This window comes from Eptesicus fuscus, chromosome 7 (assembly GCF_027574615.1).
Source record: "Eptesicus fuscus isolate TK198812 chromosome 7, DD_ASM_mEF_20220401, whole genome shotgun sequence".
Lineage (NCBI taxonomy): Eukaryota > Metazoa > Chordata > Mammalia > Chiroptera > Vespertilionidae > Eptesicus > Eptesicus fuscus.
Window position 1 is genome coordinate 95,585,575 of NC_072479.1, and position 24,917 is coordinate 95,610,491.

Here is a 24,917-nt window from a genome sequence, read left to right on the forward strand (position 1 = left end):
GGCATGAACTTAACAGTATACAGGCTCACACCTTCCCTGTAATTGAGCTGATAATTAAGCAATAACTCTGCCTACAGAAACCGTGTGACTATTTCATTTCCTCTCATCAAAAATTCTATATGTTCTGTAAACATTGTGTCTTCAAATCCTATAAGTAATGCTGTGACTTGAAATAGAATTTACATGTGGCTATCTTACAAAAGGTGGCTTTACCTCATGCTATTACCAATGCCAGACATTTTGAAACATCTGAAATACTACTCTTAAAACCAAGGAGCCAAGAGGCTGAGCTGACTCAAATGTCAGCTGTCATCCATTATCTGGAGTTCAAATTCAGATTCAACACGCCTCCAGGGAGACAGTGTTTAAGGAAACTGTGCCAGTTTCTTTGGAAACACTGCATTCACCGAAACACCATCTGAGCTCAGTGCTAAAGCTAAAATTACAAAGGTGAGTTTCTAACACTGAGAAATGTTCAGATTTTAATGAGTTAGCGTAATTCCAAAGAAAACTGGACTGGGATATTTTACCTTACTCTTATTTCTCCAAGTATAAACTGAAGAGTGACTGACAGTGTTGGCAGAACCAGCTGGGCGAGTATGTTAGAAATGTGGGTTCCTAGACCCCACCCCAGATCTACTGAGTTAGACCTCAGACCCAGGAAGCTGCATTTTAACAAGCTCTCCAGTGACTCACAGGCACACAGAGTCTGAGGACCTCTGATTTATGGAGGGTGTGCGTCTGCCAGCTACAAAAAAGATTCCACCCTGGGGCGTTTGGATCCGAAAGAAGGGGTGGAAATATTAGCAAACAGTTTGACGAGATCCTAAGATATGCCAGGTATTTCGTATATATCACTTCCTTTTGATTGCCCAGTGATTCTTGGAGATAGGCATTACTAAGCTATTTTACAGATAAAGAAATTAAAGCAGAGAAGTTAAGATACAGCCCAGAGTCAAATAGCATATTAAGTGCTATATCAATGTTATCATTATTATTTCCTCAGCATTTAGTGCTCAGGATATAATACATTATCTAATATGGTTTGAGGTTGAATTTGGAGGTTCTAAAAACAAACTAGACTCCAAAGCAGGGGACAGGCAATAAGGAAATAAGTTAAGGACATGGTTGCTAGAACTAGAGTATAAAACCAGTACTTGGTTCCAGGAGGCAGAGAAGGGTCCAACCACTCACTGATTCATAAGATCACCTCAAGTCCTGGAATCAGGCCATGAACCCACAGCCGCCAGCCAAACTTGTTCCAGACACGGGCAGAGGAAGCAAAATAAATATGGGGGCTAACTAATCCCTACCCTGAGGAGAAATTAAGAAGCAGTGAGCCAGGCAAGAGAGTGGACAATAGTAACTGACAAAGGGTTTTATTACTATAATAGAAGCTCGGTGCATGAATTCATGCATGGGTGGGATCCCTCGGCCTGGTCAGTGATCGAGGCCTATTGGGGGAGCCGGCAGGCCCGCGGGGAGGGGCTATGGGAGGTTGGCTGGTTGGGTGGGAAGAGTGGGGGAGGGGCCACAGGAGGTTGGCCAGCTGGCTGGGGGGGGAGGGGCTGCGGCTAGCCAGGGGGAAGGAGCTGTGGGAGGTTGGCTATGGGAGTGCACTGACCACCAGGGGACAGCTCCTGCATTGCGTGTCTGCCCCCTGGTGGTCAGTGTGCATCATAGCAACTGGTTGACTGGTTGTTCAGGTCATTCTGGCCATTCGGTCGGAACAGTCGCTTAGGCTTCTATATATATACTAGCAGCCCGTTTGCACGAAGATTCGTGCAATAGACCTTCATTCACCTGGCTGCCTGCACCAGTTTTCTGCCAGCACCGGGGACCCAGGCCTTGGCTGTGGCCACCGCCTTCTGCCTTCTTCCAGGGTCGGGGCTTGGCCCCGGGCGGTGGCCTTGGGCTCGGCCGCACCCAGCGTCCCTGCTACGGATCTTAGGAGCCGACCCCCGGTGATTGCCTGCGATCCGTGCAGGCTCCCCGCTGGTGCCCAAGGCTGGGAAAGCCTCCGCCTTGGGCTCGGCTGCACCCCAACGTCCCTGTGACGGTTTCCTGGTGGGCATGGCTTGTAGCAAAGGTACGGTCAATTTGCATATTACTCTATTATTAGGTAGGATAGATAGTTGCACTAGTTAAAAAGATCCAGTCATTTCACTAAACTGAAATCAATAAATATATCTAAGTCCATTTCTTTCTTTCTCTAATTTTTTTTCTTAATCCTCACCCAAAGATATTTTTCCATTGCTTTTTAGGGAGAGTGGGAGAGAGAGGGCAAGACAGAGAGAAATAATGATGTGAGAGAAACACATTGCTTGTTTGCCTCCTGCATGAGCCCAGACCAGGGCCCGGGCAGGGGAGGAACCTGCAACCAAGGAACATGCACTTGACTGGAGTCGAACCCGGGACCCTTTGGTCCGCAGGCTGATGCTCTATCCACTGAGCAAAACTGGCTAGAGGTCTAAATCCATTTCTTTAAAACAGAAAATGGAAAAGTATATTCTATCAGGAAATGTTATAAAGTAATTTTCCCCTTGGATTTTGCTACATCCTGAGAGATTCCCCCCCCCCCCCTTTTTCCTTTAATACCAAACTCATAAAAAGTGCTGTGATTTTTTTTTCTTTTTTTCTAGAGGGCAGTATAATTTACATACAGAATATGCCCTTTTCAGTGTATACTAGTAGTTCTGCCAGTTTAGACAAACACACGGTCATGTAACCACAATCAAGATAAAAAACTGTTCCATCACCCCCCAAAAGTCCTTTATGTCCCTTTGTAGTCAATCCTTCCCCCATCTCCAGCCCCTGACAATCATTGATCTTTTGCCTATTCCTAAGTTTTACTCATTCCAAATGTTAGCTAAAGGGAATTATATAATAGGAAGCCCTTAGAGTCTGTCTTCTTACACTGAGCATACATATTTGAGTTTCATCCATGTTGTATGTATCAGCAGTCCATTCCCCTTTTACTTTTTTTTTCTGAGTAGGATTCCATTGTTTGGATGAATATACCACAGTTTGTTTATCCTGTCACCCACTGAAGGACATGTAAGTTATTTCCAATTTTCAGTGACTACAAACAAGCAGTCTATAAACATTCCTAAATAGGTATTCGTGTGAATGAAAGTTTTCATGGGTAAATACCTAGGAGTGCAATTGCTGGGCCATAAGATGTTTAACTTTATTAAAAAAAAAAAACAACTGCCAGTTTTCCAAAAATGGCTGTACCAGTTTAGACTCCCACCAGCCGCACTTGATTCTGAACAGTTCTTATAGGACACAGTCCAAAGGATGGCTCCTCATTTCCTACGGAGCAAGAAACACCAAATTCTTCACTTATCCCATGTCTTCCCTTTGGCCATTGAAGAAACTGCCTTCTCCCCAGCCACATGTCACTGTTCTTCCACGTGCATTCCTGGGTAGAGTCAGACTCAGGCCCCTGACCCCTCACCGTGCCTGGTGCTTCATAAAAAGTGCTGAATGAATCCCACACACATGATTTTGTTTATGCTATTTGCCACTTGGGATGTTCAGATTTTACTAGTCAAATCTTATGTAAACCCCATGATTGTAATAATCTTTTTGTTCTTCAAGGCTTTTTTCCTGCTCTCCAAAAAATATAATGCAATGAAAGGTGTTGGCAGAGGAGGCCAATACAACAGGCTGGTGGCACAGGCCCCTTGCCCTCTAGACATCCAACCTAGATCCCCATGTGCCACGTGGTAGGAGAAGGTTAAGGATGAATCCAGTGCCCTGCTGTAGAGAACAAGCAAAAGCTCTGCCAGAGCAAATTCTTTTTCTGTATTTTTAAAACGATGAATGTTTCCAAAATAACTAGAACTGCCTGCATGGGGTAAAGTGAATGCTCGTTATTTGGTGTTGTCTGGAGGATGAAGCTTTTCCACTTAAGCCACTTTGGATCAGTTCTTGGTGCTACTCGAGACGTCTCCCCAGCTCCCAACTGTTTCCATTTGAATCTGTACACACGCAATTATGGCTTTGGCAGAGGAGACGAATCGAAAGCAAATTCTTGTAGAACACAGCAAACATGCACTTCCTACTAAGAGATACTGTAAGTGGGATGGATGTTTTCTTTCTCTTCCTTGAACAGCTTGTAGTCTGCTTAGATACAAGGTGGCATCTCTCTGGAGGCCCCCAAAGGGCTGAAGGCAGTGAGTGCCCCATGCAACGTGTCATCGGCTCTGCTTCCATTTCTGGAGGTGCTGATGCAATTCCAAGGCCCAAGGCTGGGCCAACGCTTGGTTCTTGCTACAGTTTACGAGTGTCCCAGAGTGGCTGCTTCTGCAGCGCTTAGTGATCCTAGAAATCTTGCCGCCTGCAGCTCGGGAATAAGGAGCTGGCAGCCACCAGCAGTAAGTGCCACTCTCTGAATGGGCCCTGCGAGCCCGTGGGGAGCGCTCGCGCCTCTCAGGCCGCCGAGGAGGACCAGGCTGACTTGATAGTGCTCTCCTCCAGCAGATGGTCTCCGTCTAGCTCGTTACCGGGGATCTCGCGATTGAAAGGGAAAAAAGAAAGGAAGCCCCAGACTCTGCCCCTTGCCAAGTGACCGCTCCCAGCCGTCAATCCCAGCCAGACCTTAGAAGTTCCAAAGCCCCTTCCCCATAGAAGACAATGGCATGCTTGCCAAGCCCCATCCGGGACCCGACTCCCCCCCTCCCCCCCACTCTCTTCTGCATTCTCCCAGTTTTAAAAACGTGATCTTGGCTTTTAGCTGTCTAAACATCGCTGCCCACCCCCAGCCCCGCCGCCCGGCGCTCCAGCCCCGGGTCCAGTAACTAGTCCGGGGTGGGAGCAGGGACGCTGGCCAGGGCGGGACTCACCCGGCCGGTGGAGAAGCGCCGGAGCGCCTGGCTGCCCCGCCGCAGCATTCTGGACACTGGCGCTGGCGAGGGCGGCTCCGCGGGCGGGGGCGCGGGAGGCAGGCGGGTGGCTCCGCGGGCGCGGCCTGCAGCTTCTAAGCCCCCGGGCCGCAGCGCTAGCAGCTGGCTGGCAAGGTAAGCCCCTGGACCGCCCCCGGCCCCGGCCCCGGCCCCGCCCCTCCCAGCTGGCACAGCCCCGCCCCCTCCAGCTGGCAGGGCTCGGTGGCCAATCCCGTGAGATTGGGCGGGGCGTGCGCTGGCCGCTCGGTGCCTCAGGGCCCCAGGCCAGTTGCTGGGCGGGTGCCCAGAGGTAGGGACAGCTCCCAGAGGCTAGCTCGGTTCAGTCGTGTTCCAGGTACTCACTGGCTGTGAGACCTTCTACCGATTAACTCAGACCCTCTGAGGTATATAGGGATCCAACTCAATGTTCAATCTGGCACTCCAAGTCACGTCCATGCACAATCCTGAGAAGGCAACAGGCATGCCAGTGTGCATCGAGTTACGAAATTGAAGGCATGAGGGGCACCTTCGCTATTTAAGGATCCTGATAGCTATCTCACAGTCGAATAGGAAAATTTAATTAAAGTCTGTGTATAAAGCACATGGCAAAAGACCTGGCACAGAGCTAGTCTCCAATAGATGATTGTCAGATAATGGATAGGTAGGTAGGTAGGTAGGTAGGTAGATAGATAGATAGATAGATTCCTTTGCTACTCAGACATGCTTAGCTGATGCCTGCAAAGCCATCTGCAATCTCGTATTGCTCTTATTTCTTACTGCTCTTTTGCACATGTAATCCTGCCTAACCATAGCACTTGCCAATTCCTCCCTGGATAATGCTTCCTAGAAGAGCTTGTCACCTGCCCTTGTCACTTGTCCCCAACTCTGCATGACCAAATTCCTTCTCTTCTTAAAGGTATAGCTCAAATACAGCCTCCTGGAGGCATTTTTCCGGATTCTTTTCTCCCTAAATTCCTTATTCCCCCAAAGTAATCCTTTACTCCTCTGAACTGGGGAGGATTTTTGCATCTTCGCATCTCTTATGACATCTCAATTGGTTCCTGGTATTTATGTACCTATTATCTTCTCTACTGGAAGCTCCTTGCAAACTGAGCCCTGTCTGATTTCTAAGGATTTACAGGATCTATCGCTAAAAAGAGCTTTAAGAGTACTTGTTGAAAGACTGAATAAATGAATGAATGTATTTAGGAAGGTAAGAGGGAAAGAAAAAGAACAATCCTTGAAGCTTGGAGAATTGCAGCAAACATCCAGGGTTTTGCTTTGGGAACTGTCCCCTGCCAATTCAACCCATTTCCCCGGCAGTATTTTGTGATTTCTTGCCTTTTTAAATGTCTAAATACTGATATTCATTATATTTGTTCTGATCTGTGTAAACTGGGAGGGGTGGGCAAGGAGTGTGGTTTTCTTCCCGAATGGAGGTTCCATAGTTCTATACTCCAACTTTAGAAAATGAGTTGACGTTCACTCAGATATAATGAAATATGATGACTAAGATTTTCTTCTGTAAGAACCAAAAGTATAGTTCTCTTGATAATTGGAGGTTAGACCAGAAGCAATTAGATAGTTTCACAAACAAAAAAGCACTGCCAACCTAGATTTATATAACCAGAAAAAATGGAGATGAAATAAAGTCATTTTTAGAAACAAAAGCTTGAGAGAATTTGCCACCAGCAGACACACTATAAGAGAAATATTAAATAGTGTCCTTCAAGCAGGAGGAAAATTACCCATATGGAAGCCTGGAAATGCAGGAAGGAATGAAAAAAAAAAAAAGGCAAATATGTGAGTGAATTTAAGTGAAAATTAACCATATGAAAAACAACAACAACAATAAAATCTTGTGAAAATATACAAACAACAATAAAAATTGATGGGTAAGTTTGGGGAGCTAGGAGGAATAAGTGATCATTAGGCAGAAAGGAAATAATCCTAGATAGAAGTTCAGAGATAAAGGAATGAAGAGCAATAGAAAGGGTAAATATGAGGACAATTCAAGTTAATATTGTCTAAAATAATTCTGATATGTTTTATAGAGTTCAAAAATATATATAATTAAAATATATGACAACAATAGTATCTGAGTTTTAGGGAGGGAAGGTGGACTTAAAGTGTCCTAAGGCTATAGCAATGTCTTAGAAATAATAAACATACTAATTTATGTTAGACTTTAATAAGCTAAGGATGCATATTATAATTTCTAATATAACCTCTAAAAGAATAGTAATACTATGTATAGCTACCAAGTTTATAGAATGTAAAACTATCAAGAAAACAATGATTTTTAAAAACAAATCAATCCCAAAGCAGGCAAGAAAAGTGAGAAGAAGGAACATGGGATAGGTGGAAAAAACATAGAAGGAAATTAGTAAGATGTTAGATTTATGCTTAAATATACCAGAAGTTGCAGTAAATGAAGAAAAATCCTAGCTGCTTTATTTTTAGAAATTTGAATATGAAGTTGTGTACCCTCATTTTTCACATCTGCCCCACACTCCCTGGAGTGTCATACATGTTATTTACTCAACCCATCCTTGCTGGTGGACATAAGGTTGTTTCTAGTCTCTCCCCTGAGCAACCTTCACCAAAGGATCCAGTCAGGTCTTTGAGATGAGTACCCAGAGGTCTGTGTCTAACCCAAAGGTAGCAGATTAAACACCGATGCACACCTACCAGATTGCACTTAAAAGGTGGGATACAAAAAAAAAAATGCTACGGTAGTTTTGTTTTTTTTTCAGTAACACTGGGGATTATCATTGGTCTTTATGTAAGTGATATATTTCATTTATTTAAACTAAAAAAAAAAAAAAAAAAGAGTTCAACATCTGCCAAGAAGAAAGGAGTCCAATAAACACCCCAGGCTCTCAAATGATACTCTTAGAAGACATCACCCTAGGAAAGAGTGTGATATACAGGTAGGACAACTCCTGTAAAACCAGCCCACTACTTCAGATCCCCCATCCCTCCTGGGATCCAGGGGTGGAGCACATGACCTAGAATAAACCAACTGGTGCACGTCTCCCATCCTCTCAATTACAATGATTGATTCTACGGTGTGCACAATGTCCTAGTAAGGCCAATCAAGGCCAGCAAGACTCAATTCTGGGACTTCTGTTTGAACTATCAGTTAAGCGTGCTTCTTTTCTCTCTCATGCTAGATTTGGTATGCTGATGAGCCTGAAGCTGCCAAGGCCTACCATACAGAACCTAAATAAAGAATGTAGCAAAAATTGTGAAGAGACAGAAAAGAAACAGTAGAATCTAAGACCTGACATCATTTGTGTCCTGAAGCTGGATGGGTATGAAGGCCAATTTCACCACTAGATGTATTAAAAAATTACATACAGTAACAAGTGCAGCTGTTTCTCAAGGACTCCTGACTGCTGTTTCAGCAGACTCTCTGAATGTACTTTAGTGCTCAGTCAGGGATTTGGCAGAGTTTATAGTCGAAATTTAGATCCCATCTTTTGGGTGAGTCTTCTGCTTCAGTGTACAACCTCTCCCCTACTGCCCAAACTCCAGTTTCTCTTCCAACCACCCTGGACATAGTTTGCTACCACCTTAAGCCAATAAGACTGCAGTGTTTCACTCCTGGAGTTGAAGGGGTGAGGATACTGTCAGGCAAAAAATTCACAAACTAATAATTATTCCCAGTTGCTGAGTAAATTTTCTTGTGGTTTCTGCCTGCTTTTATTCTTTTTCAGATCTTTAAAAAGTTATTTTCCAAAAAAAAAGTTATTTTCATTATATTTTGCTTACTTTTCCTAGTTATTAACTGCAAGTAGGTCTCCATTGCCTCCTTACAAGGACATAGAGGTATTCTTGTACATTACTTTGATACGTTAATTATAAGATTTTTCTAAGATATTTATGCTTTTTAAATTAGGTTATTTCAACCCACTCTGTAGACCATAACTTGTATAGAAAGACTTCCCCCCCCTTTTTTTTTCCTTGCTCATTTTTCTCTTTTGAAGTTGAAAGAAGGGTTGGCAAACATTTTCTTAAAAAACCTGATAGTAAATATTTTAGGCTTGTGGGCCATATGGTTACTGTTGTGACTACTCCACTCTTACATTGTATTGTGAAGCAGCCATAGATAATCTTTACTAATAAAAGGGTAATATGCTAATTAGACCAGGAGACCTTCCAGATGTCCTTCCAGACAAAGCCATGGTGGTGGGGCCGAGGCAGAGGCGGTTAGGGATGATCAGGTTGGCGGGGGTGGGGGGGGGTTAGTTGGGGGTGAGCAAGCCAGAAGGGGGGGGGGCAGTTGGGGGTGGGAAGGATGGCAGGGGCGGCAGCTGGGGGTGAGCAGGTCAGCATGGGGGGAAGTTGGGGGCAATGAGGCCAGCATGGGGGGGCAATTTGGGGCGAGCAGGCCAACGGGGGAGCAGTTGGGGGCGTGCAGGCCAGCATGGGGGGCAGTTGGAGGCGAGCAGGCCGGTGGGGGGGCATAGTTGGGGGCGAGCAGGCCGGCTAGGGGGGCAAGCAGGCTGGCAGGCAAAGTAGTTAGGGGCGATCAGGCAGGCAGGCAGGTGAGCGGTTAGGAGCCAGCGGTCCCAGATTGCAAGAGGGATGTCTGACTGCCGGTTTAGGCCCGATTCCACAGGGTTCGGGCCTAAACCGGCAGTTGGACATCCCCCGAGGGGTCCCAGATTGGTGAGGGTGCAGGCCGGGCTGAGGGACACCCCCTCCCCGTGCACGAATTTCGTGCACCAGGCCACTAGTATGCAAATAAATGGGCATGAATGTGTTCCAATAAAACTTTATTTACAAAAGCAAGTGCAGATCTGCCAACTGTACTTTGTCGATTCCCAAGATCCTATCTAAAAAAGAGTAATATGGAAATTGACCATCACTCCAACACACAAGATGGCTGCCCCCATGTGGTCAAAGATGGCTGCCCCCATGTGGACACAAGATGGCCGCCACAAGATGGCCAGCAGGGGAGGACAGTTGGGAAGGACCAGGCCTGCAAGGGAGGGCAGTTGGGGGCGATCAAGCCTGCAGGGGAGGGCAGTTAGGGGCAATCAGGCCGGCAGGGGAGTGGTTATGGGGTGATCAGGCTGGCAGGCAGAAGCGGTTAGGGGCAATCAGGCAGGCAGGCAGGTGAGCGATTGGGAGCCAGCAGTCCTGGATTGTGAGAGGGATTCCAGATTGGAGAGGGTGCAGGCTGGGCTGAGGGACACCCCCTTCCACCCTCCCTGCCCGAATTTCATGCACCGGGCCTCTAGTATCTTAATAATTTCTCGTACCAGACGACTGAGCTCTTTGAAGGATTTTAGTCACTGTGATATATCAACCAGAGGAGGTCCTGATTAAATACTGCTTTAAGAAATTAACATTTTCTCATGCCTCTATACATTTATTTCTCTAAATAGCTATCTGGTATAGTATTTCATAGTATGGATGATTATGTAATTACTAGAGGCCCAGTGCACGAAATTCGTGCACGGGGGTGTGTGTCCTCAGCCCAACCTGCACCCTCTCCAATCTAGGACCCCTCGAGGAATGTCCGACTGCCTGTTTAGGCCCGATCCTGGTAGGATGGGGCCTAAACGGGCAGTCGGACATCCCTCTCACAATCCAGGACTGCTGGCTCCCAACTGCTCACCTGCCTGCCTTCCTGATTGCCTCTAACTGCTCTGCCTGCCAGCCTGATCACCCCCTAACTACTCCCCTGCCAGCCTGATTGATGCCTAACTGCTCCCCTGCCAGCCTGTTTGCCCCTAACTTCCCTCCCCTGCAGGCCTGGCCACCCCTAACTGCCCTCCCCTTCAGGCCTGGTCCCCCCAACTGCTATCCCCTGCAGGCCTGGTCCCTTCCAACTGCCCTCCCTGCTGGCCTGATCGCCCACAACTGCCCTCCCTTGCAGGCCTGGTCCCTCCCAACTGCCCTCCCCTTCTGGCTATCTTGTGGCGGCCATCTTGTGTCCACATGGGGGCAGCCATCTTTGACCACATGGGGGCAGCCATCTTGTGTGTTGGAGTGATGGTCAATTTGCATATTACCCTTTTATTAGATAGGATTCCCTGTTGATGGACATTTAGATCTTTTCCCATTAGTATGTATTAAAAATCAGGCAGTAATGAACCTTATTACTAGTTACTGGGTAACACATTCTTTTTTGCGGAAAAGTCAGGTAGCAGGTACGAACATTTAAAAATACACTTAGCCTGGCCGGTGTCTCAGTGGTTGAGCCTCAATGTCTGGGCACATGCCCCGGTTGCAGGCTCAATCCCCAGTAGGGGGCGTGCAGGAGGCAGCCGATTAATGATTCTCATTATTGGTCTCTCTCTCTCTCTCTCTCCTTCTCCCCCTTCCTCTCTGAAAACAAAACACAAAACAACACACCCGCTTAAACAGCGCTTTTCTCCATCTTCCATCCTCCACCTTTTTGAGAGGAGGGTGTGGAGAGCGGGCGAATGCACTGTAGGCAGAATAGTAAAATGCCTCGCTCTGGTGTTGGTCAAGTAACTCCTCTTGCACAGCAGTTTTTTCTCAAGAGTAATCGTACCGAACGTGCAGGAAGAAAGCTGGAAGCTCTCTGATGGTGACGGCAGGGAGAGGGTTGGAAATACTGGCTTCTTGGAAGAAGCGCCTGGACCCCAACTTCCAAGAGAACCAAGCTTTCCTGGGAAGCCCCCATACCCATCAATTTTGCCCTTTCTACGGTAGACTGCGGGAACAACTCCCCAGGCATTAAAAATGGCCGGGACACAGCAGGGCGAAACTGAGGGTACCGGTGTGGCAGGAGACGAGAAGTAAACAGTGGCGAGGCCCATGTAAAAACAGCACCCTCTGAGGACCGAGGACCGCCGCCACTAGGGCAGCTGGCCCGGCCACCGCGGAGGACTCGCTTTCCCAGCGGCCCCCGCGGCCGCAGGCGCCTAAGCCTCCCGAACCTCGCCAGCAGGGGCGGGGCTAGGGCCGGAAGTCACGTGCCGTGACAGCCGCTTTGGGTGAGGCCGCCGTAGTCATCCCGGCTGCTTGGGACTGTGACTGAGGGAGCTGCCGCGGGGATGGCGGTGGAGACTCTGTCCCCGGACTGGGAGTTCGACCGCGTTGACGACGGCTCGCAGAGTAAGAGAGCGGCGCGTGGACGCTCCCGCGCAGTCCTCAGCCCTGGCGGGCTCCTGCGGGAGGGCTCTGCGTCGTGGTTGCTGCGGAGCCCTCTGCTTGGGGGCACTTTCTGCCCCTTGGGGTGTGAGAGGAAGCGCTCTCGAGCGTTACTTTCGGGGTTGGGAGGGGGGTGGGGTCCTGGCAATGGCAGGCCAGGCCGGCCCGGACCGGGCTTGGGGTTCGGGCGGTGACGCTCCTGGGAAACCCGCGGTGCCCCGGGGGAGCGGCGTCCGCCGTCTGCAGCCCGAGGGCGGGTCCGGGGAGGCCCTGCACCCCCGGAGCGGAGCGGAGGCTGCGTCTGTCTCTGGACGCGCGGGGCTTTCGCCAGATCCTCTGAGCGTTCGCTTCTAGAAGAGGCTCAGGTCCCGGTTCCTGTTTCGGTTTCCTGTTTTTCTTTTTTCCCTCCGAAGCCAACTTTTTGGAAGTTTGAGTGTTTTTTCCTTTTTATTCTTATCATACAATATAGAGAAAAAGAATTCTTCACGTGGAAAAGAAAAACAAACCACCACCCACGTGAATGCCAATGTATCTTCTCCCATGCCGTTTCTTTACGTTCGATAAAAGTGATGTCCTGCATCAATGTTTCCATTGCAGCTAGAAAGGTTTCACAAGTTACAGCAAATCTGCTTCAAATTTTGCTTCAGAAAATCGAATTGTCTGATTTAAGTTAGAAGTCCAGCAAAAACACACACACACACACACACACACACACACCCACCCACACACCCGCACACCCCACCCCCACCACATTCAAGTCCATGCTGCAAAATTTAGAAGCCAAACTGATGATTCTAGTGAAACTCTACTTGAGATTAATACAAGTTGGAGAGGATTCTGTATTCGCTGGTATAAAGTGAACTGCCTTGGGAATAAATAATGAATTCTCTTACGTGTAAGGTGGAATCTTGACTTTCGTCCTCAAAGAATTGGAATAAAAATAGGTTATTGGGCTTGAAGAAATGGTTCACCTTAGAGTAGAGTGATCAGATTGACTCAGCAGACATTTTCTGTGTCCCAGGCGCGATGCTAGGTATTAGGGATACAGAGATAAAAGGAAGAACGCAGTCTGTTCAAAGAGATAAGCATGTAAGTGAGTTTTTGAAATTTCATTCTGAAGAATCACCATGTAGTTCTTCTCTCAAATCTTTTTAACTTTTACCGATTTTTACAACTATTCCTTATTTTACCAACAGGAAACTTAAATGTTATTACAGGTTTTCTGTTGCCTGCTACTATGTGAATTCCCAAGCAGACTAAAGGAGGAATTTATTGGCATGTTTCTGTAGGTTTGTCATTAAGAACTCATTTGCTGGTTGAATACAGCTACGGTAATTTTCCATGTAACTGAGAATTAGACGTGTACTTGGGACTTTTAAGAACCTTATGCAGTTTTTAATTTAAGCTGTAGGGAAATGACTTCTCATCTCCGTGCCTGATTTTCATTAAGTTTTGGACTGTGAATCGTATCTAGACTAATTGTTTTTCAAAATTGCCTAGGTTAATGCTGTAATGAGGTAGGAACCTTAATGAACTAAATTGATCCACCTGATTCAGTGCATTACTTGCAAAATAAGGGAGGATGGGGAGCTACATCTTTATCCTTTATGAATCAGAAGATACTTTATCTTAAAGTTTGCTTTGCATTGCTAATTTGAGGAGGGAAAATTTTTACCTTTATTAGAATACAGAGATTGAATAAAGTTATTCACATTAAAAAAAAACTGAGTTGGAATTGAATTTGCTGCCTTTGTAATAAGTAATCAATTTTTACGTATAAGGTGGAATACCTTTTTTGTTCAGTTTATTCCAGTGATTCTTTAGAATCTGTTAGTGTGTAAATTCTGTAATATCAACCCAATATTCTATACTTACTGTTCTTTACTGGCTTTTCCAACTCTATTATGATAGTAAAATAAAATATCTGGGTGAATTTGGGACACTACAGAATAGTATGATGAGAAGCAGGTCTAAATGCATTTTAAAAACAATATATTGGTGTATTTTTAAACAATGTAGTGTGTATAGAATTAAGAATTATGCTTTTAAATTTTGCTCGAATGACAACACACATTTTTGCACTTGATTCAGGTCATGAATTTTATTCACCCTCCCTCCCTCAATGTTGTTTATGACTAAAACATAGTCAGGACATTGAATTGTCTGAGGAATTATTTTATGTTTAAAAGCCCTAAATTATAGAGTAAATAAAATAGTGACTTTTTCATAATACTTTCAAGTTAGGTTCAAAATGATATATATCTCTTTGCCCTGGCCGGGTTTGCTCAGTGGATAGAGCACCAGCCAGTGGACTGAACAGTTTCAGATTGGATTCTGGTCAAGGGCACATGCCCAGGTTGCGTGCCCAGTCCCCGGTAGGGGGCATGCACGAGGCAGCCAATCAGTGTTTCTCATTGATGTTTCTCTCTCTCTCTTCCTCTCCATTCCTCTCTGAAATTAATAAAAAAATTTTTTAAAAAAGTGATATATATCTCTTTATATAGCAACATCTGATTTTAAAATTATTTTATCTATCTGGAAAATATTGAAAGCTGAATTATTGTTTAGCTTTGAAACTTTATTTCTAAGAAGTTAAGACGTTCCAAAATAATACATTTCACAATGCTTAGTATCTACTTTGCTGTGACTTTTGAGACTATTTGAAGTAAATGTCCTGTAATTTTGTGCTTCTCACATACTGTTTTAAAATTTAAATTTAGAAATTCATGCTGAAGTTCAGCTTAAGAATTATGGGAAATTTCTTGAGGAATATACGTCTCAATTGAGAAGAATTGAGGATGCACTGGATGATTCAATTGGAGATGTCTGGGATTTCAATCTTGATCCTATAGCATTAAAGGTTTGATTTTTAAAAAAAATTTATGCATACATTTTTAGGACATGCTATATCTTGAAAACTTAATTGCTAAAAATGGAGCATATATTATTTAGGATCTAGAGAAGTAAAAGAAACATGGAGAAAAATTGTTAGTTTCCTTTTCTCTAAGCCATACAGGTATTTTTGTATGTGTGTGTTTTTAACCATTTGTACGCCATAAGCATCTATAGATGCAAGCGGCAGAACTTTTAAAATTAAATTCAAAATATCGTGGCAGTTAACTGGTTAAAGGGTGACACAAACTCAGAGCCTTTCGTGTCAAAATGACATGGACTCCAACTCTTTGAGCTAGCTTCTTTTTCTCTCATCAATAAGAAAATGAAGAGCGTTGGAATAGAATATTCAGATGAGGTTATTTTATGTACTAGTACAGTGAAATGCATAGATTTAAAATGTACTTTTCAATGAGTTTTGCCAAACACATATACCCAGGTAACTCATACCTAATCAAGATACAGAATAGTTTCATCATTTCCTAAAAATCTCTTCATGTTATTTAGGGAATCTTAAATGTGGGAGTAATTTTTTAATGTATGAAATAGGTCACTCCTGCTCTATTCCATTTCAAGGTAGTTATTTCTCATTTTAGTTATTAAGTGGTAACTAGCTGTTACCACTTAATACCTAAAATTTATTGAGCATTTATTATGTGCTAGACACTGTCCTAAGACACATATTGACTTTTTAAATAGGGTTGTTGAGATATAGTTCACATTATCATTCAATTCTTTGGTTTTTAGTGCATTCACAAAATTGTGCAACCAGCACTAGAGCCAATTTTAGAGCATTTTCATCACCTCCAAAGAAATCCCATACCATTAGTAGTCACTGCCTATCTGGTATGGTGCTATTACAGAGTATAGGGTCTAACACAAGATGAAATAGAATAGAGCTAGTCTTAATTTGTGTATTTAAGATTTCAGTGGTTTTTTTTCAAATTAAAAAGAAATGTTCTTTTCCTTATTTATATAGCTTTTGCCTTATGAACAGTCTTCCCTTTTGGAACTTATAAAGACTGAAAACAAGGTACAGAATTCTAAACCTAAAAATCTTTTTTTTTTAAATGCTTTATTTATCTACTATAATTTACTTTTATAATTTTTAAATTTTTTTACTCATGAAACTAGGTCTTAAACAAAGTCATCACAGTTTATGCTGCACTTTGTTGTGAAATCAAGAAATTAAAATATGAGGTAATTATTTGTATTCGTAAGATGTTAAAAACATGATTTAAAAGCAAATATGTGCTTATATGTGTACATTGTGCCTGAATATTTATTGAATGTTGAATGAATTATTTACTTAAAGTAATAGTAGTAATAATGACGGAGTACTTACTATGTACCAAACACCATGTTAATCCTGTTAATACTTACTAGTATAACAACCTGGGGAGGTATGTGAGGAATATATGGGGAAATTGAGGTTTAAAGAGGGTGTCACGTACCTAACATTTTACTGATAGTAACACTTTGAGCATACCTTCAAAGTCTGTATTACATGACATATATAATTGCTTTCTAGATAGAACTGATTTTTTAATTACTTTTTTAATATATATATTTTTATTGGTTTTAGAGAGGAAGGGAGAGAGAGATAGAAACATCATTGATGAGAGAGAATCATTGATCAGCTGCCTCCTTCACGCCCCACACTGGGGATCGAGCCCTGCAACCCCTGGCATGTGCCCTGACTGGGAATTGAACCGTAACCTCCTGGTTCATAGGTCGACGCTCAACCACTGAGACATGCCAGCTCGGCTAGAGCTAATTTTTAAAAAAAGCTTTAAATTTTAAAAATATCTTGTGTTTCCTTGCCCCTGAGCAATCAAAACTCTGAAAGAAGTTGGTAAACTTCCATCTTTTTTTTCTCTACCTTTTTGATAATGTGTTTGCTTTCTGTTCTCCCATGAAATAATGGGAGGATGTGGTACAAAGTAAAGGCTAAAGAAATCCAGAAATAACTTTGACTATAAGTAATACTTTTGGTACTCCAAAGATAAATTGAGTGTATCTGAATTTTAAGCAGTTTTTGAGTGAAATTGTTTTTAAGTGATGTAGTCCTCTGCTTATTATAAATTGGATAACTAAGAGAGCCTAGTAATTTAAAAACAAAAGAGCAACTTGTATAATTATTTTAATTTTTTTAAAACAGGCTGAAACTAAATTTTATAATGGTCTCTTGTTCTATGGAGAAGGAGGTGAGTTTTAAAATTTCACATTGTAGTGTTGTGATACTGAAATGAACAAAAAGTTAACAGACAATTCTAGGACTACCATAATGTATTAGTGTGAGAAAATAAGCATTCAGATTTTTTTGTTGGTTTGTTTGGTGAACAGGTGATAAGAAAACCTGAGTGAAGAAGCAGCAGCAAGTTCTCTAAAGTCTATTTGTTATTTTTTAATAAACTACTAGAGGCCCAGTGCACAAAATTCATGCACTGGTAGGGTCCCTAGCGACTGCCGGCTGCTGGCTGGGTACTCCCTCCCCCCGGCTGCCTGCTGCTGCCACTGCTGCTGCCACTGGCTGGGGCCTCCCTCCCTTCCCCTGGCAGGCCCGCTCCTGGTCGAACTCCCAGAAGAACTCTGGTAGAGGGGACAATTTGCATACTACGCTTTATTATATAGGATAAAGCACTGTAACTATATAAGAATTTTCCTTGAATTTATTAAATAGTGAAATAGATGGTTACTTTCAATTGTGTAATTAATGATTTTCTCATTTTTCTCTTCAGTGTAAAAATTCTGTTAATGCTATACAGATTAGAAGATGTACTAATGTATAAAAATCATAGTTTTAGTTCTGGGTGTTGATTGAGTTTATATATAAACAATTGAAATAAAATTCTTCGTGTTGCCTTTTAAAGCCACAGATTCTAGCATGGTGGAAGGTGATTGCCAAATTCAAATGGGGAGATTTATTTCATTCTTACAGGTAATTGATTTTTACTTTTTATTGAGGTTTTTCTTTGAAAAGTTTGAGTAAATTACACATAATTAAAAAATTTCTAAAACCTTCAAATGCTAAAAATTTGTACTGTGAGGGTAAGATACTTAGTTGGCATTGTGTTGTAATTTAGGAGATTGTACCTTTTAAAATAATTTAAACTTTGTACCAGGTAGGAAGAGATCATTTATGTCAGGAAAAGTTGTTAATGGAGATGATTAAGCTGTTACATGAGCAATGGCGAGGTGTTTAAAGCAACTGCACTTGATCTTCTAACCAAATGTTTCAATTTAGATATTACTGCAAAGTTTTAGTTATTCTAGGGTCTTTTGGTTTAATTTTTTTCAAAAGAATGAAATAACTTACATTTCTTCTCCATTAAAGAGCAATGCTTGTACAATCTGATAAAAGCAAAAATTGGAGCTGAGGTAAAAATACCCCAAATTCCACCTATGTTCTGATTGTTGGATACGAGATTTGATTATTTCATTGAATCAAAAATGCTAATATATTGTTCAGATCTTTTGTATCTTTACTACTTCCTTTGGTCTACTTGGCCTAATTTTGAGAGCATTTTGTTAAAATTATCCTGTATTATGGTATGGGTCAGTCACGGTCCAGTCCAGAAAACAGTTCACACAAGATATGTCAAAAGAGGAGATTTAATGTCAACAATTGGTTATGTAAGAGTTGGAGGACTCGGTGATTGAGCATTAACCTATGAACCAAGAGGTTTGATTCCCGGTCATAGGTCGATGCTCAACCATTGAGCCACACCAGCTGGGCTAAATTGAATTTTTTAATCATCATATAGTGACCTTCTTAAACTATGATGATAGTTATTATGTATACAATATGTAATTATGTAAGTATATATTATATATAGTAATTAGCTGAAATAATGCAAACAGTCTATTTTGTCTGATATTAATACCACTGCCCCAGCTGTATGAGTTAACATTTTCTTGATTTATCTTTCTTCATTCAATCAATCTTCAGTGTCATTATGTTTTAGGTGATTAAAAAAATTATTTATTGATTTTAGAGAGAGAGGAAGGCAGAGAGAAAGAGAAACATTGATTTGTTCTGCTTATCTTACCTTATAATCAACAAATATGCAAATTGACCGCACCTTCGCTACGCCCAAGCCACGCCCATCAACCAAGCCACGCCCATCAACCACGCCCACCAGGAAACCCTTGCAGGGACGTTGGGGTGTGGCGGAGCCCAAGGCCGGGAAAGCCGCCCGAGGCCTTGGGCGCCAGCGGGGAGCCTGTGCCAATCCCAGGAGACCACTGGGGGTTGGCTCCTGCGATCTGTAGCAGGGACGCTGGTGCAGCCGAGCCCAAGGCCACCGCCGGGGGCTAAGCCCGGACCCTGAAAGAAGGCAGAAGGCGGTGGCCACAGCCAAGGCCTGGGTCCCTGGTGCCGGCAGAAAACTGGTGCAGGCAGCCAGGTGAATGAAGGTCTATTGCACGAATCTTCGTGCAAACGGGCTACTAGTTTATACATAACATTCATTGGTTGATTTTTGTATGGCCCTGACTGGGATTGAACCCACAATCTTGGCTTATTGGGAAGATGCTCTAACCAGCTGAGCTCCCTGGCCAGCGCTAGTTGTGTTTCTTTAAAACTGCTTGGATTTTTATTTTTTTAATCCAATCTGAAAATCTTGGTCTTTTAATTGGCGAATTTATTCTATTTCTATCTTATACAGTCTATTATATATCTGGACTTGTTTTTGCCTTCTTATTTTGTGCTCCTTGTCTTGCATTTTCTGTTCTTTTCTCTGCTTTTATTAAACCTTTAGAAATTTATTAAGAAATGTAAAGTTAGACTGTTAAGTAAAATTGAAATGCGTTATTTTCATTTTAAAAAATGTTACTGTTTTTGGATCTTACAGCTGCATTAAATTCCGTTTTTAAACATTCAACAAATGTTTTATGAGTGCAGCATATGTTACAAAACATTCTTGGTGCTGGGATACAGCAGTGCACAAAACCAACAAATTCCTGCCCTCATGGAGCATAAAATTTAGAACAGTCACAGGTTTAATCAGATTTTAAGTATGTTAGGATACAATCTGTTTCTATATAGGTTTAAAAGTTGAGAGGTTCTGAAAAACTTTTAGGAGGTGTGAGACATGGTAGATGCAAGTTAGTTATTTAATCACAAACATATTCCTGGGATAAATACTATTTCACTTGCTGTGTGCCAAGTCTGTTTGTAACTAAGGTTAAAGGTAAACATTTGAAGTTATGTCAGAGTGATTTCTGGAGACTCCTTTCCCTCATTTTCATACTTTCTAAAACTGGCAGCTTTTGTGCTTTTTCATTCATTCAGATGTTCATTCATTTCTTCATTTGATAGGACAGATATATATTAAGAAGCAGTTGAGGGTTAGCCACTGTGCTAGGCATTGGATATTCAACGAAGGAATGAAACTGTCTTTGTTATTTAGGAATTACATGAGTAAAACATAAGACTTAAAATAGAAGTATGAAGGAAATGTGGGGTCAGACAGGTAGAAATGACCTTGGGATGTAAGAGATGAGTTAAAAATTGATTGCTTGATGGATACTTGAAGTTGGCTGCAGGTTAACTGGAGTTCTTATTTGAAAACTATTTTGTTTTTAACATTGGTAGCCTAAAATTCAGTCAGAAATGGTGACATTTAAAAAGCAACTTTGTAACATATACCCAACTTGTCATTTCAGGAACTGTCTTGTTTTGTTACGAGGTGCTATGAAGTGGTGATGAATGTAGTCCATCAGTTGGCTGTCCTCTATATCAATAACAAGTAATGGATTTTAGAAATATTTTTGCACTTATAATAGAGATATAGGAAATGTTTTTCTAAAACTAGCTAATTACCTGAATTAGTGTTTTGTTCCCTCATTCATTCCTTCATCCACTTGTTCAGCATTCTTTGAACACTCATTTTAAATACTACTTGATGTGTGTAATAGAAAAATGATAGGTTAATGAGACAGTTTCTATCATCGTGAATAAACCCATTATCTGTCTGAATGAGAATGTGGACAGAATAATCTTAAAGAAATTTGATTATATTGAAAAAGGCAACATACCATGTTTTTTCTTACTCCTTTCCTCCCTCCTTTACATTGAAGGTTCCCTAACTCATTACGGAAACTTTGGGAGTGGGAATCTATATGAAAAAATGTAGTGAGTAATTCTAATGATCTTCCAAGTTTGGGGACTACTGCCCTAAGTAAAGAAAAATGATTAAATTTTCATAGTCCTCACCGTTGTTATTATCATAAAATAATTATTTTGCATGATTAATAGTTTATACTTAAAAATTTCCACACTTACTATAGTCATTTGCTGCATAATGACATTTGGTTACCAATGGACCGCATATATGATGGTGGGTCTCATAAACTTATAAGGGAACTGAAAATTCCTATCACCTAGTGACGTAGCTGTAAATGTTATTGCACAATGTATTACACAAATATTTACCATTGTGTTATAGTTGCCTATAGTATTCAGTACATAACATCCTAGGTTTGTAGCCTAGGGGCTGTAGAAGAACAATTTGTCACCTTAAATCAGTGGTTCCCAACCTTTTTTTGGCCATGCCCTGCCTAAGCATCTCTAAAATCCTGATGCCCTCCCTGGAACATATAATTCTTATTATTAAAAAAGTGAACTCCTATTCATGTGGAGGAAGTCTAAAAGGCCTTTAACTTGGTCTAAACAAGCTTCCAAAGAACATGGCATCCATGCAAGAGAAAAATAAAAGAACGAAAGGACAGTTGAAGTACTGAGGAAGAAATTGTAAAAAAAAAAAAATGAAGTGATATGAAAAAATAGCAAAGTTTTAAAACATGTAATAGAGAACTGAAATGTATAAATATGTCACAATATATACTTATATACTGTATATGAGGCCCTTAGAACCATAAGAAATGCAAAAGATTCACTGTTAATAACTCATTCTTGAATTGCCCCCCTTAAAAATCAAATTACCCCCCTGTGGGGCATGTGCCCCACATTGGGAACCACTGCCCTGAAGTATGTCTGTATGACATAAGGATTATTTTAGGCTCATTAATTTTAAAAAACAACAGACATGGGAGAAGCTCTCAAAACCAAGGAAAAGTTACTCTTTGTAAAAGGCATTTACATTTGTAAGGGAATCTCCATTTTTAAAGAGTGTCTCGCTTCCTGTACTAAAATAAAACCTGTTTTTTTGTTTTGTTATTATTATAGGGATGTTTCAGCCAAGAACCCAGAGATAGAGGGAAAATTATTTTTTCTCCCCTACAGAGAAGTAGGCAATACCATATAGTCTAAGTGTATAGTAGGCTGTACCATCATCTAGGTTTGTGTAAGTGCACTCGGTCACGTTTGCACAATGACGAAGTTGCCTAACGATGCCTTTCCCAGACTGTATCTCTGTGCTTAAGCACATGACTATTTAATTAAACCTTACAATAAACTTTGTTTAGGTATGTGACTAGGGATTCTCAGTGGTGAGAAGAGATAACTGAGGCCTAGAGGAATTACTTGCCAAGATTCCATTGCTATTTAGGTACTATTCTTTTGTTCCCTAATCCATTCATTGTTCTTTCATACCATGCTACATCCTAACTCTCTTTTATAAACTGGAAGACAGTGTTAGCTGTTTTTCATTCTCATGTTTCCCCTCAGCCAGATATTTCTGTTCTGTCCTTTCGTTGAAACTGTCATCATGGCACAGGGGAATGAGAGCGTAGCTTCCCCAATCCCTGCAGTACCTAGTGTGTACTCAATACCTGGTTTGTAAGGCCCCACCATAGCCCTGCTCAAGAAAGATGAAATTTGATTGCGTGTTTAATCTTAAGATAGTCTGTCTTGTGGAATATATGTGCTTTGATATATAAGCACTATTTTAAAAATATTTTTTAATTGACTTTTAGAGAGAGGAGGAGGGAGAGAGAGAAAGATGTGAGAGTGAGACATCGACTGGGTGCCTCCTGCATGCCTCCTGCTGGGGATCGAGCCCACAACCCAGGCATGTGCTCTGACCAAGAATCTAACTGGCAACTCAACTTTTTGGTGCATGGGATGATACCCTACCAAGTGAGCTATACCAGTCAGGGCTATAAGTACTACTTTAAATTCTTTATTGTTGAGTAAATTGTAGGAAGTAAAATTGAATTATTCTGGGACTTTTGATTTTGATATAATCCTTGTTGAATGCACTGTTTTTCAGTAGGGATAACAACTCAGAAATAAACCTGTCTGAAGAGAAGACTAGTTCCTCAGTGCCAGTTTGGGTAGGATAACAAGTTGGGAATTGGGAAATTCTAATAGTTTAGAAAGAAATGAATATCAGTTTTGTTATTTCTCTCTCTCCCTCTTAGGCTTGGTTTAAATGACTAAGATTATACATGGACCACATATTGTCATATCCCTACCCACTGAGTTGGGTAATAGCCCAGACTCTTTATGTATAAGTTAGTTCCTTCTTGGGAAAGTAGAAAAGGTAGTAATTTCTTGGCTCTCTTAAATTTTATGGACTAAAGTCTAAATAAAGATAAATTCATATTAAAATCCCACGAGCTCCTGCTGCTATATGTTTTCCTTAAAATAAAAATGAACTATGACAAAAAAGGATATATTTTTTAACTTCAGTGTTATTTTATTATAGGGTTGCACCCAAAATTATAGAGACAACTGGAGTTCATTTTCAGGTAAAAGTAATTTAACTTGATCTGTAAAACTAGTTTTTACTATATTTTACTTTGGAGTTTGTATGATCGGGGAGTACAAGTATAGCAAGACTCTTAAAGGATTATTTCTTGAATTTGTTCTCTTTCATTTGTGAAGCTGATGAGGCATCACTGACCCACCATCAGTGTAACTCCTGGTTTTTCCCAGTAGTAGCCCAGTGTAGATTCTTCAAGTTGAGTGGAGAGTGAAACAAATCTGTAGTAGCCCAGTGTAGATTCTTCAAGTTGAGTGGAGAGTGAAACAAATCTGTGATGCCACAATTAAGGATGAGATATTGGGCAAAATGTTTATGTATTTAAAGCTAATTATTCCATCGGAGGATCAGTAGTTACATCTGTAGCTTAGTAAAACTGGTTTACCCACTGCTTTAACTAATTTAATAATTAGCTAAAATGTGTTGAACTTTAAAAATCCACATGAACCTTAACTTCTAACTAGTGATTAAATGGTAATCATTAAAGGTCTTTTGACAGACTATGTATGAGCACTTGGGAGAGCTGCTAACAGTTTTGCTTACCCTGGATGAAATTATTGATAATCATATCACATTAAAAGACCACTGGACTATGTACAAAAGGTGAGCCAATTAAAATATTCTCTTTGTATTAGTAAAAGTAAACAAATATAAATAGTGCAGATCCTTTAAAAGACCTGAAGGTATATATTTAGAAGGATCTCAGGTCAGATGTTTTTATGAACATAGTAACCATTCTTTAATTTCAGATGGGTTTATTTGAGAGTATGATACACTTGTATAAAGCATTCTAAGTCTTCTTTTAACAAATATATTTTTATTGATTTTAGAGAGAGAGGAAGGGGAGAGGAGAGAGAAACATCAATTGGTTGCCTCTGGCATGTACCCTGACAGAGACCGAACCTGAAACCCAGGCATGTGCCTTGATGGGAAATCGAACTGGTGACCTTTCGGTGCATGGGATGATGCTCAACCAATTGAGCCACACCAGCCAGGCAGGCATCCTAAGTCTTTGACTACCTTAGGACTCATATTATTTTTCCCTTGGGTTCTATTTAAGTGACAGTTGTTTTTCCTGAGTTTGGTTTTATTTCATTGTATACTCCCAAGATTTTTTTTTTAAGTTAAGGCATTTTATTTTATTCCATCTATAAGTATTACTAAATGTCTGGTATCTAGAGAACACCAGATGTCTGAATTTAAGATGATATAAAAAAGCATGATTAAAAAATTAAATGTATTGGGATTTTTTTTTTGTTCAGATTTTCAAATGTATACAGCCAAAAAAGAAATACAAATATAAAATTTTGATTTCTGGAAAAAATTT

The 24,917-nt window shown here is 41.5% G+C and overlaps 2 protein-coding genes across 3 annotated transcripts in view; one reads left to right on the plus strand and one right to left on the minus strand.

Annotated features, from left to right (window-relative positions):
• Positions 1–5,006, minus strand: part of ALDH1L2 (aldehyde dehydrogenase 1 family member L2) — a 45,531-nt gene extending 40,525 nt beyond the window's left edge. For both annotated transcript variants that reach the window (XM_054719433.1, XM_054719432.1), the window contains exon 1: positions 4,851–5,006. In XM_054719433.1, the coding sequence (XP_054575408.1) occupies positions 4,851–4,898 (48 nt within the window). In that variant the 5' untranslated portion in view covers positions 4,899–5,006. The remainder of the gene's footprint in view (positions 1–4,850) is intronic.
• A 6,888-nt stretch (positions 5,007–11,894) lies between these two features.
• WASHC4 (WASH complex subunit 4) overlaps positions 11,895–24,917 on the plus strand; it is a 59,711-nt gene continuing 46,688 nt past the window's right edge. Inside the window, exons 1-9 of the mRNA XM_008144731.3 lie at positions 11,895–11,990; positions 14,747–14,886; positions 15,898–15,951; positions 16,053–16,118; positions 17,080–17,125; positions 17,792–17,859; positions 20,589–20,671; positions 23,534–23,576; positions 24,090–24,193. Coding sequence (XP_008142953.2) covers positions 11,930–11,990; positions 14,747–14,886; positions 15,898–15,951; positions 16,053–16,118; positions 17,080–17,125; positions 17,792–17,859; positions 20,589–20,671; positions 23,534–23,576; positions 24,090–24,193 — 665 coding nt within the window. The 5' untranslated portion in view covers positions 11,895–11,929. The remainder of the gene's footprint in view (positions 11,991–14,746; positions 14,887–15,897; positions 15,952–16,052; positions 16,119–17,079; positions 17,126–17,791; positions 17,860–20,588; positions 20,672–23,533; positions 23,577–24,089; positions 24,194–24,917) is intronic.